The 12,620-nt window shown below is 39.0% G+C and overlaps 1 protein-coding gene across 6 annotated transcripts in view; it reads left to right on the top strand.

Moving 5' to 3' along the window:
• The window catches only part of GUCA1C (guanylate cyclase activator 1C), a 76,666-nt gene that overhangs the window by 41,362 nt on the left and 22,684 nt on the right, over window positions 1-12,620 (top strand). For 2 of the 6 annotated variants that reach the window (XM_017808052.1, XM_017808053.1), the window contains exon 2: window positions 256-425. The exons of 3 other annotated variants lie outside the window; for them this stretch is intronic. In XM_017808052.1, the coding sequence (XP_017663541.1) occupies window positions 270-425 (156 nt within the window). In that variant the 5' untranslated portion in view covers window positions 256-269. Of the gene's footprint in view, window positions 1-206; window positions 426-12,620 lie in introns of those variants that run through there. One more of the 6 variants, XM_017808050.1, reaches the window with a different exon arrangement.

Raw genomic sequence — 12,620 nt, 5'->3', positions numbered from 1 at the left:
CTGACTGTGCACAAAGATTGTAATCAGCTGATAAAACCATGGGGCACTAAAACTGGCCGCCAGTAATCTTGCTAGGGTGCTATATTTACTTAGTCTATTCTGGTAGCGATCTGTAAGAGGTTTAAAGTAGCTCTCGAAGGCAGAGTTGGTGTTTGAATGATCATTGTTTGGAAGCAAGAATCAGCATTTGGATGAATAGATACTGAAAAAAGTTACCTGGTATGTTTGATGCAATGGGTGCTGCTGGATCAGCAGATGACATTAATGCTATGGAAATTCACCACTGGTACACAAAATTTATGAAGGAGTGCCCATCTGGACAACTTTGTCTACATGAATTTAAACATGTCCTGGATCTACACGGACTTACTCCGGAAGCTAACAGCTATGTTGAACAAGTATTTCACACATTTGACATGAATAAGGTAAGAATTCATTCCTGACTTCCTGGCTTTCTTGTGGCTGTATCATTTGATGCACTTAGCAACGTGTCTCAGAGAGCTGGCAGTGCTCCCTACTCAGAAATAATGAAAGTGATTCACAGATGATGCAATAGAAAATTATGAGCAGATAAACATGAGTGGCAGGCAAACAACTTTGAATGCTCTGTTCCCCATTCATTTTGCCAACTTGAAAGTTGCGTAGTTATTCTAATACATGCTGATTGTTTCTCATCTTTGAAAGCGAGATTTTTATGATTATTTCCAGTATGCATTAATAATTGAAATTTTTATTTATATAACTGCTCAAAAAATCTTTCTAAGTGAGTTGGTTTGGTTGGATTCATAGGTATTAATGTTTTACGATTATGCAATGTAGACACAATATGATTTCTTTAGTTGCTGGATTCATTCTGAGCACCTTCTGCAGCTTAATTCAATCTCCGTTTTCCAGACACTTCTGTCTGCTTTAGATCCATCATCCCAATTGTACTGCTTCACATTCTAGGTCATCCTAAAGATACATCCAGCAGCTGTTAGCTGCATTGCTGTCTTATGTTCTTCATACTCGGTGTTCCTACAGGTTCCTTCTAGCCACAAGACTCATCCACAAGATTGTGCCTTGTTATTTTCCTCTTAAGCCAAAGTAACACTTTCTATCAAATGCTGCTAAGGAAGCAAAGAGTCATCTGTAATTCCTACAAAAATATTTGTTCTTGGCTAAAATAAGGTTTAGGCTGAATTATCAGTACTACAAACTCAGCTTTCAGATAATAGACCAGATAAGTCCACCATGGTATAAAAAAATTATTTTAAAAAAAAAAGCATTAGTGTTCTCTACCCACATAATTTATCTCAAAGAGTTCAGAGATGTTAAGGAAAATGTGTTATTACACTACACAAATTACTTTAGTGATAGGTTAAAACTCGTCCAAATAGTAGCCAAAACTACTCCAAACAGTTTCCAGCTCCAGAAATGGCCTTTCTGTTCTTCATTACGGAAATAATTATATTTGTTTCAGAAAGTGCTGAGAGTATAAGGTACCTCATGTGCTCTTACATCCAACATTAAATTTCTTGTATGATGCCCAGCAGACTAAGAATTCCCAGAGTCACTAGCTCTGTTACACCATTTTCTTGTTATGCGTATTTCCACACGTACCTTCACCTCCAATTCAGCTTCATTTTTTGGATTTATGTGATTCTTTCTTGCATAATCTTCAAGGACTGTTCCTATAAAATCAGGCTCATTGCATGCTCTTTTCTTCCCCCCATCAATCACCAGATGGTTAAACATACCGGAATTTGATTAAGTAGCATCACCTAACTCAATTAACATGCTAATTACAGATCATGAACAAACTTCCAGTCCACAAACATGGAACCTGACTGACAGAAATTGTCAGCTTGCTGTGTTCTTTTCAATTAATAAATCAATGCACTAAGTTCCCTAGAAAAGCTTTATGAATGCTAACCTTGGACAACACCCTTGGACACTGTCTGAGCTCATCTGGGAGCTTTTCCAGTTTAGCTCTAAAGTGTGCTGCAAAAAGCCCTTGACACACCAGTGCTCTTGAAATTATTCGGAAATACTCACAAAATTTATTTTAGACAAACAGTTTCAAAGCAACTACTGACTTGAGGACACTTCAGAAAGTTGAGCCTGCAGCTGGTTTTAGTTATTTTTCAGAAAACTGGACTGTGAAATAAACACTCCCTGAAATCAGGCTTCTGTCAGGAAGATAGTGTACCAGTGCAGGGCTGACCACAGGCACAGGGAGATTGAGCCCTTGCCAAGATGAGATAACCGAGGGTTTGAAGAGAGAGGAAGAAAGTAAGTAGCCTTCAAACAGTTTTGTGCCAACAGAAAAGCCTGGGAGAACTTGTCACTACTGCTGATACTGGTCTCTATATTTGGAAAATATCTATTGTACTCAGCAAATAGTGCATCCAGTACAGGCAGGTAGCACAAAATAAACCAGATAGCAACTTTCAGGGCACGGTTGCTTTTCAGCTTGCCCCATTCAGCTTTCTCCACCATTTGTAGTCTTTGCAATACTATTTGAAATCAAAATTGATACAGTTTTCTCCACTTGTTTATATTACCTGTTTATATTACTTGTTTATATGTACGTTGAGAATGTACGAATAAACTGTTTATTCTAACAGTTGAAATGTTACAGTTGTGAAGGATACTTATTTAGTATTTAAGAGGTTGTTTAAGAGTACCTTTTTGTAAGGAAAAACCATTTTGCAAATGTAGCTAGTAACTTCTATGAAGACAAGCTTTACGTGCACCTGGGACATGCCTCAACAGAGAAAGAGCTCCAAACCAAAAAGGTGGTGAGCTTTGGGGGTCTTGGGGGTTTGGGTTTTGGGTTTTGTTATTGTTTTTTAATGGGACAGTGTCTTTTGGTTCATTAGTTTTTGACAAGTTACCAATTACAGGGCCCTTCCCCCACTATAAGGAGCTTAGCACCCAGGGAGCAGTTTGCTCAACTTATCTGATGGACATTAAGATGTATGCCTTAAACTTTTCAGGTTATATACACATCAGAGTTTGACTCTTACTACCAATCAATCTCTCGTCCCCTTCGCCAGTTTCCCCACAACTTTTTAATGAATTGGCATATTTCAACCCAATTTCAAAGAGTAGACATTTCGGTTTATTAGTTCCTAATGTTTTCATAAAATTTGGCAGCTGCATAGCAGGGACACACCCAGAATGAATGCCCCACTCATGCAAGATTCAGCTTTTATTCCTTGTCTAAGGCAACAGTTGACTGGCAAAATGATCGGGCAATTGTTTCCTTTTGTCTGGTGAGGATATAGGGAGGAGCTGGGGTACCAGGATGTGAGGATTTAGGGGACAAAAGACATAGTTTGTGCTAATCTAGGCTTTTGTTTTTCTGTTCCCAGAAGGGCTTGTTTAATTAATGTTACGTTTTAGACAGAAAAAATATTTCAATTTTTTATCCGTCTGGAAGTCTTCCCACAATTTTAATGAAATTTGACAATGATTTGGCCTTTAGGGCTTCATAAAATCCACTATAAAACTGCTTATGCTAGGTTTATAACCTCATTACTTAATAATGAGCTCCCACTAAATATCTGATATTCATTTCCAGTTTTGCAAGATATTGTAACAATCCTCCATTAGCTACTGTAATCTTAGGCATAGATTTTATTGTGTATTTTCTTAATTGAGCTGTTGCTCACCTGTAGCAATAGGACCAGGCAAAGTTATTTAGAAGGCAGAACAGGAATGGCACATTTAGAATTGTAAATACACAAGATTGTATAGTCTATATCCCTTTGTAGATGGAAATAAAATGAAGGATGTGGCATCTACTCCCAGATAAAAGGCTGGCAAGTTTTAATATTTGTCCAATCTATTTGTATAATTTAGTCACTGGAAAGGCTTAAACATTTAGAGAAATAAATCAAGTGAAACAGAATATTTTACCTGAATGTTTTACTTTTTCCTTTTTAATAATAGAAAAAATTTATTTTTTATGAAATGGCAACAGTCTAGTTTTTAATGAAGTGGCAACAGTATAACTACGTGATTCAGGTACAATACATAACATCTAGAAAAGCTGTAGCTCAGGTTTTTTCTTCTCTTGCCTTGAATAAAATCTTGTGAAAGCCTCACTGAAAATCCTGTGGCAAACAAGAACCAGGACCTCTCAAGCCGCATGCCAGGATTTCATAAGCCTCCCCTTTGAGATTCACACTGCGTCTGTTTAGTTTGATATGATGTGTATATTTATCTGTTGTAAGTTATGTTTCCTGTGAAGTCATTCTGTTGGGCTTCAGGCTGACTTAGGGGACTGGTTTACGTAAGAAGAAGAATGAGCTGTTGGCATACCAGCTTGCCAAGAGTAACCCATTTGGGATTTTTATGTCTTGGCACTGGCTTTCTCAGTAACACTAACTTCATATTGTTCTTGATCATTCTGACTACATCGACACTCCTAACAAGAGCATGGCTCATGTGCAGTGCAATCAAAAAAGCATTTGTCTTCTGGATCCTGCTCTTAATACAAAAATCCAGCTCAAGACTCCTTTCCATGCTTAGCAGAGACTAAGAATATTATTTCAAGATGACTCAGCTCCTTTCAAGTTAGATGTACCAAGTCTCTCTGCTCTGCTTTATACATCAACGGGATAACAACCTATCTGATTAAGTCAGTGGAAACTAACTCTTTCTTAACAGAATAAACAGATTGTGAAAAAAAACTGCACATAAATTAAGGTTCTGAAATGGCATAACATGTGGAGATATAAAAAGTCATTATCATTCAGACTGTCTTGCCCACAGCAGTGCAATTATATTTTGAAGTTGAAAATTGCAAGGTTAGTTTTCTTTTGTTTTCTTCCCCACCCTCTACCCCCTTCCAAATTCTTTGTGTTATTTTTCTTCTGCTGGAGGATCAGATTTTTTCTGCCGCCTTGATGGTAAAAATTGTTGCCAGATCTTTGATGTTAGTGGATGAGAAAAAGAATTTGGGATCTAATTTCTTGCAGCATGCATTTGGCATTTAGGAAGTGAGATTCCAAGCAAACAGACTTTGGTGTCTGCGAGCTTCTCCCTGAACCTGAAATTGCTCAAGGTGCCTCTGTCATCTTCTAGCTTCTGTGATACTGAAAGTGCCATGCTTTAATTATTCAAATTTCTATCTCTGTATTATCTGAAAATCCATCACTGAGACTGCAAACAGAATGAAGAGAACGTGTGCGTTAAGTGGATTATGCAAATGAAGAATTATGGTTACTTTTTAGTGCCTCCCCATGTTCTTACTGTTCCAGAATTATATACATAAGGACACCTTCCTAGTTCTTTTTAACCTTAGGATTATATCAAAAGTGCTTATTCCATGCTTAGTTTAGATAGGATGTTAAATCAAAGTATGTAGTTTAAATTGTAGAGTCATGAAGAATCTATTCTCAGCAAAAAGTCCCCTTCTTGAATTTCACTAGCTCCTATTTATATCCTTTATTCAGGTTCTGTTGTGTGAGTTTCAGCACTGTTTGTATTTAAATAACCTGATATTTTCTGCGAGAGATTATCAGAACATTTTTTTTCAATGCTAATGGTACATTATTTTGTACATTATTTTCTGTTTGTACATTATTTTCCTTCATCTGGATGAATACTTACTGGCAGAGTCACCAGAGTCACCAAACACATCACTACTATTTTGCAGTATTCATGATTATGATTCTTCCTGTTTCCCAAGGGGTTGAATGCAAAGTCCTCCAAGCAAAGCACAGCAACACCATTTCACAATTTGGGAAGCATTCAAATTCATCTTACTGCATTTTTAGTGCAAAGCATTTTGAGTCTAGTAAGAGTGCCAAGGCTGCAAACCTAACACAGGCTCTTACAAACATGAGCACTAATGTCATGTTTTGTGTTCAAGAGAATCCCTGCAAAAGCAGGTTGAGCCCTGAGAACATGTCAAGTTCACTCCAGACGGAGAAGGACCCACCTATTGACAAGCTCTTCAAAAATTTACTAAGTGAGTTTGTTTTCTTGTAGGTGGGACTGGATGAGAGTCTTAAAACCCTCATGTTCTCCTTTTCACTACTGGAAGGTTGTGTGAATATTGTTGTCTTCCCTCTCCATTTTAAAAATTACTTTCCCTGCCATTTCCAAGGCAAGATGGAAATAAATGTCCAAGGAGTGGAAGGAGGAAACAGCATCTCATCCCTTCTTTGTACGTTAATTGAAAACATCGTGGAACTGAAATGCAAGTTGCAGAGAAAAAGTGTTGAAAAGATAGTTAAAATCTTAACAAGAGTTTCATTCTCCATCAGAAACAGAGCCGATACTTGGACAAAAGCAACATAGGGGAAAAAATGTGTTTGTTTGCTTGTCTGCAGTGAGAGGGAGAGGAGGCTGGCAGTGGCAGCCACAAGACCCAGCCCCTCAGGGTGTCTCTCCGCAGGGCCTGTCACTCCACTGGCCCAGAAAAGCACTCGAACAGGGATTACTAGACAGAAATATCTTTAGCGACCACAGCCAGCCCTTGTCTTTCGAACTCGGACCACTAGGAGGTGCTCAGTGTCTGCTCAGTTTGGGAGAGACTTCAGGCACCCAGAAAGGAAATGTCTCCAATCAAAACCACGGTACCTAATTAGGGAAGACAGCCTCGCCTTTTAATTAAATGTTTGCTGATGACTCTATTGGCTTGGTTTTTCCTTTTCCAAAGTGCTTAACTCAGTGGATTTGATTACTAGTAGCAGGGGCGGAGGGGAGAAAAAAAAAGGAAGAAAAAAAAAAAAGGATGATTTAATATCAAAATTTATTCCAAATACCTGTGTTGTGGTAGGCAGATAAAAACAGGAAGCTGGGATTTAGAGTTGTTTAAGGATCTACGTGTAACATTAAGTGGAAAAATCCAATTTGTCTAAGATGAAATCCTTCATGAAAATAGCCTGTGGCATCAAAATGTTGTTGGGGCAGGGTCAATTTGGAGATATTACTCTCAACATGAAGATTTTTGGGGACCCCTCCTTCAGTTTATCAGTATGCAAAAGTCCAGTAATTTCTTTTCTTCTTATTTCTTCCAGTTGAAGCCAGGACATTTTGTTGACCTCTCAGACCTTCCCTGCATGAGAGGCCTCTTTCCCACCATTTCTATTAAAACCACTGAAAAATAACAGTTTAACTGTGGATTGCTACTCTCACTTGCAGTTCCCTGATGTCCACCTGGCAAGCTGCAGCCCAAACTCTTGCCAATCATGAGTTCAGGAAAATCAGTGAATTTGCAATAGCTACAAAAACAAAGTATTCCTGACTTTTTCTCCTGTCAAAGGAGGATTCATCTCTTTGGCAACTAGAAACCTTGATGAACAGGTTCAGCAGTGGGCCCTCATTGTGTTATGTCTTGAACTCCCAATGAAAAATGTAAAGCTGGTATCTCAGAGCTCTTCCCATAATCATTAAAACTAAAACAACTGCTCTACAAATGTTTCTGTGGGAAGTAAAAGACTAGTTATTTCATTATACATGGTCTGCTCGTTATTTAAAGATACTGGTGCACTGTAGCATATGTGGTGAACAACACCCACAAAATCACGTCTGTAATTGGCTTAATGACCAAAAAACCATCTTAAACTAGACTGTTCACAACTAAGATAAGAACAGTTGACTATATCATCACCAGGACATGTATAATTGAGGTAGATTCATAATCCCCATGTCAGGAATAATCAAGCAGTAGTACAAAAAGAAATCAGTCATAATAGGCTCTTATAAATATATTTTTAAATGATCACTGCCTTTTTTCAGTTTAAAATCCATACACAAACTGAAAGGGTTCATTGTTTGTAGAACTACAGAAGCAGGCACACAAGGAATGTGGCTGTGAAGTAGCAAAGCTGTGCCAGTGCTTGATCAGTGTTTTCACTGAGAGAATAATTAAGCAATTGTGTGTCCCACAATGGTGCCAGGGTTGAAACACCACAGAAATTAGCGATGACCTCTCTTTTCCCCATCCCCGAGTTAGCAAGAATTTGGTGAGTCCTGTCACCTCAGGCAGACAAATTAGGAGTTCTGTACTACTACAAATTTGCCTCATTTGGGCAAAAGCTTTCTGGTGTATGAGGGAGAGAAAAACAATCCTTTAAAGCAAGCTACATTCTGACGAAGATAGGAGAAGGAAAGGCCAGCTCGGTCCTCCTCCCTTTGTAATATGCGTAGAAGGAGAAATGTGGAATTGAGAAGCTAAACACTCATTCAAATAGTTAGAAAACTGTAGAGTGGTCCATAGAGAGAAGATGGTGATTGTTGGGACCTCACAGTTCGGGTCTTAAAAAAAATCCCAAACAACAAAAACCCACAAAAACCTCAAACTGTTAAAGCCTTCATAGGTATATTTTCTGACTAGGATAGGCCATTCCAGTTCTTCCTGGAGGATAACCTCCTCTTTCCACAATTTTTTATCTTGTCCAGATGACTCTTTCACTTGGGCTGCCTAGGTAGTCCCTCTGGAAACACCCCACCCAGGTCTGCCTTAGCTGGGAGGTAGGTTGTATCTACCTTAAGAGACATAAACGGTCACCGAAGTTGGCTACAGATGAGTAGCCACGTGCCTGTGGGGAGCTGGCAAGGTAGTTAATAGAGGGAGATGGAAAGAAACTGTGCTCTAAAGTAAGTTGGCTAGTCAGGGACATGGGTATGCTTTCTCTGGTCCTGCCCACACAGCTCCCCTCTGTAGAAAATGAGCAGTGGCAGATCTCCATATACACTCAGCACCAGTAGGATCCAGCATCTGATTGCAATGGAGTTCTGGGAAGAAAGGGAATGGAGAAAGAGAGAAATGGGGCAAAATCCAGAAGCATGATCTGAGTCACAGAGGAGAGAGAAACGGCATTTTTTCAGAACAAACACAACATAGAAATTACCAAGTAAGGAAAAAGGAAGTGAGACTGGATTGAGCTGGAACAGATGCAAAAAGTTAATTGCAAAGGCGATACAAATTTAGATAAAAGCCTGTGGATTAGCTTTTTATGCAAATGCATTTAAAACTTGGCACTTCAAGTGCTAGCAGCTCTCTTTTTTGTCTCACACTTCAGCCAGGTATCATTCAGGTGAATCTTCTGGAGTTTCACACCACACAGATCTGCTGCCTGCAGCTGAGTTACTTCTGTTTTCACAATACCCAAGAGAAAGAGAATGTCATCTTTATTATTTTATTTTTCTGCTTTTTTATGTATCAAGGTAGCTCCTGATCACCCTGCTGGGAAGCTTTGTTTTGTTGCGATATGCTTTTTAAAAAAGGCTCAACTTCTCCTTTCAAATGCTATCAAAAGACTACCTTTTTTTTCCTTGTAAAGAAATCTGAATTGCATCATCGCTTCCAAAACTGAGATATTTTATACCATTATCAGAGTAGAACTAAGGAATGTGATTTTTTTTTTCTCATTGTTCCCTACAGAGAGAGTTTTGCAGTGTGCATTTCCTGTGTGCCCATCTTCTTGCAGTTTAGCAACAGTCTGTCCCGGAAGCAGCAATCTTTATTACGGGACTGTCATTTTCAGTGCAAGTGCATAGTCTCGCTGTTGCCTGCTTGTATCTTTTTCTTAATTCCCAGAATATTGTACAGACTCCAGAAAGCTTCTTGGCATCTCAATAGATACTGTAATTTTATCTTCATCTTTTAGAATCAATTTAGTTTGGTGCAGACAGTTCATTGGGAATTGCTTCACTGGGCTTCCTATATACAAACTAGCCTCTATACCCATTGTTTCAGCATTCTGTGAAATGGTTTTGCTGTATTAATTTATTCAGTTCAGCTCCACATTGTTATCAATTTTTCTATTTTTGTTTATAAAAGTAGAAATGCTCCAATGCCTTTGGCTTCTGGAATAAGTGATTTCCATAGAATTTCTACTATCTCAGCACAGGCTTTGTCTGCGAGTTTATCAAGTGCTGTCAAACTATGCGGCAGGTTATAAATTTTAGTCTTTTCGTGCTCCATAAAACTCACCTTTCGTTTTATGTCAGGTGTTATATCAGCTATTATATACTGTTCCAGGCCCCTATTAGGGATGAGGGATGCTGTGAGACTAAATTATAAATCAGATCATCTTCTACCCAGGCAGTTTTGCTGTCTTTTACATGTATTTTAATTATTCTTATTAAGCTAAAATGATTCTGAAAACAGGTATTACTTTAAAAGCATTCAAACTTTAACTTAACATTCTCTTAGAAGTCTTTTACCAGAATCTACAAAACCTGACAAAAATCCAACTTCTAAGGCCCTATTTTTAAGTCAATACAGCAATCTTGCATGTGCCTCACTCACCATGGGTACATTCTCCCAAGACTTGCTATTTGGAAGCAACTACAAGAAGGAGTGTGTGGGGTTTTTTCAGGGGGACAGAAGAAGAGGAAGGGGAGAGGGATCAGTATATGTGAGCAACTCCGAAGTTCCCTGTGCCTAAGTGGAATCCTGTGAATAGTGTTTGCACAAGATCATGGGAAGAGATGAGAGAGATCTGCCCAAGTGAAGGAGGTGAAAGAGATAAAAGATGACTAGCACTGGGTGAGTTATTGATGAACAGTTCTTAACCTACTCATATCACGTTCCTGGTACCCCGTTGTCTTGGTTTCAGCTGGGATAGAGTTAATTTTCTTCCTAGTAGCTGGTACAGTGCTGTGTTTTGGATTTAGCAGGAGAGCAATATGGATAGCACATTGATGATTTGGTTGTTGTTATGTAGTGTTTATCCTAAGTCAAGGACTTTTCAGGGTCTGGGAGGGAGCTTAGCCAGGGCAGTTGACCCAAACTAGCCAAAAGGATATTCCATACCATAGAATGTCATGCTCAGTATGTAAACTAAGGGGAGTTGGCTGGTAGGGGCCCACTGCCACTCAGGGATGAGCTGGACATTGGTCAGTGAGTAGAGAGCTAATGTATGGCACATCACTTGTTGGGGGTTCCTTTCTTACATTATTATTATCATTATTCACTTTATTTTAGTTCAATTATTAAACTAGTCTTAACCCACAAGTTTTACCTTTTTTTTCCTGTTTTCCTCCCCATCCCACCAGGGGAGGGGACAGGAGTGAGAGTGAGAGCACAGCTGCCTGGTACTTAGTTGCCAGCTAGGCTTAAACCACACCACCTGTCTTTCTCTGGTGTTTGACACAAGGACTGGTTATTTAAGAGCAGGGCTGAGGGAGAAAATTCAGGATTATTGTCAGACTGTTCATCCCTAAGAGGTTTGTCTGATTATTTCCTTTCCCCTCCCTTGTCCTCACATCCTCTTCATTCACCTTCGCTGCTCCAGACAGCACTCCTCTGCAGAAAAGACGCCTGCGTGGGATTCGGTTTCACTCTCCCTCAGTCACTGGGATCACACAGCAGCTCTAGGGCTGGCACATGGTCTCTGGGGTAAAGGCAACACTCCAGTTTGTTCTGTTTTTTGCCTACTGAACCAGTCAATGTCTGTATTTTTCTGTTTGATCCTCAGAAGTTTATGGGCACCTGAGAAGTGTTCAAGTGTTCTTACTTATCTCCCACATTTTGAAGTATGCAATATTAAACTTAATGATGTCCTTGTAGAGACAGCTGTAGCACAGACCACTAAGAGTATGGGAGTCCTCAAAAACTGACCTGATCTTATAAGATATTTATTGTTCTCTGGCTGAAGTCAGGCTGGAGGACAGTTGCTGTTTTTTCCTGGGCACTCACCACCTCACAGGACTTTGCTCTTTAACTCCACTGTGTGATTATAAATGAAAAGAATGAGTGGCAGTGTCTTTTTTTCTGCATCACTAACATCCTATATTTTTACACTGGTATTTATAGCTCCAAACTTCTTTGTCCTGTAGTAATACTCCTGAGCCACTCTTCTCCTTGTATAAAAGCTAATCAGTACAGAAGTATTACTGATACTTAAGCCCTTCCTTGAACTTCCAGAGGAAAAAGGAATTCAGCTCCTGAAAACTGTAAATTAAAAGCACGACTAGAGCACTGACCAATAGCAACAAAACCTTATTTAATTCACGTATCAGACTAAGTTGATTCTTGTGAAAGAAGTTACAATAAAAGATTTCTCTTCCACTCAACTTCTGTCATGAGGCTGGTGACCAAAACTGTGTGTTGTATCTAGGAACCCATGCTGAGAGGGTGGAAATAGGGTGCAATTGCACATAAATAACAGATACCACACAGCATATTTATGATAAAAAGTACCTCAGAAGGAGTTCAAAGGGCTCAATTTTTGGAAAGGCTTAATACACTTAAAACAAAGAGGATGTAATAATGGGCATTTTCCATCCTTATTTACAGCAAAAGTTACAGCTATTCCTTACAGGCAGTCTAGGATTAGACTCATGTATTGCTAATTGTTTGTGTATAATTCAAAATCAATCAATTTAGGAACTCCTCATTTTTCTTTTCATAACATGCATGTTTGTAGTCAATGGGAGAGTGGTGAACTACAATTTGAGCATGGTGGTCTTTGCTTCTACTTGAGCCAGATTGTGAAATCCCATCTATTTTAGAACTGGGCATTAAAGGTAATCTCTCACAAGTACCAATAGGCGCTAAATAAAAATAGAAACTTATCACTGTAAGATGTTTAACGTGGCCATTTAAAAGCTGTATTAGCCTGAGTTGTGGGCATAAGCAAGACTGAACCTGGCACATAGAAATGTGA

This window comes from Lepidothrix coronata, unplaced genomic scaffold, assembly GCF_001604755.1.
Source record: "Lepidothrix coronata isolate B3197 unplaced genomic scaffold, Lepidothrix_coronata-1.0 Scaffold21, whole genome shotgun sequence".
Lineage (NCBI taxonomy): Eukaryota > Metazoa > Chordata > Aves > Passeriformes > Pipridae > Lepidothrix > Lepidothrix coronata.
The sequence above is the reverse complement of the archived record's forward strand: the minus strand, read 5'-3'. Positions and strand labels throughout refer to the sequence as shown.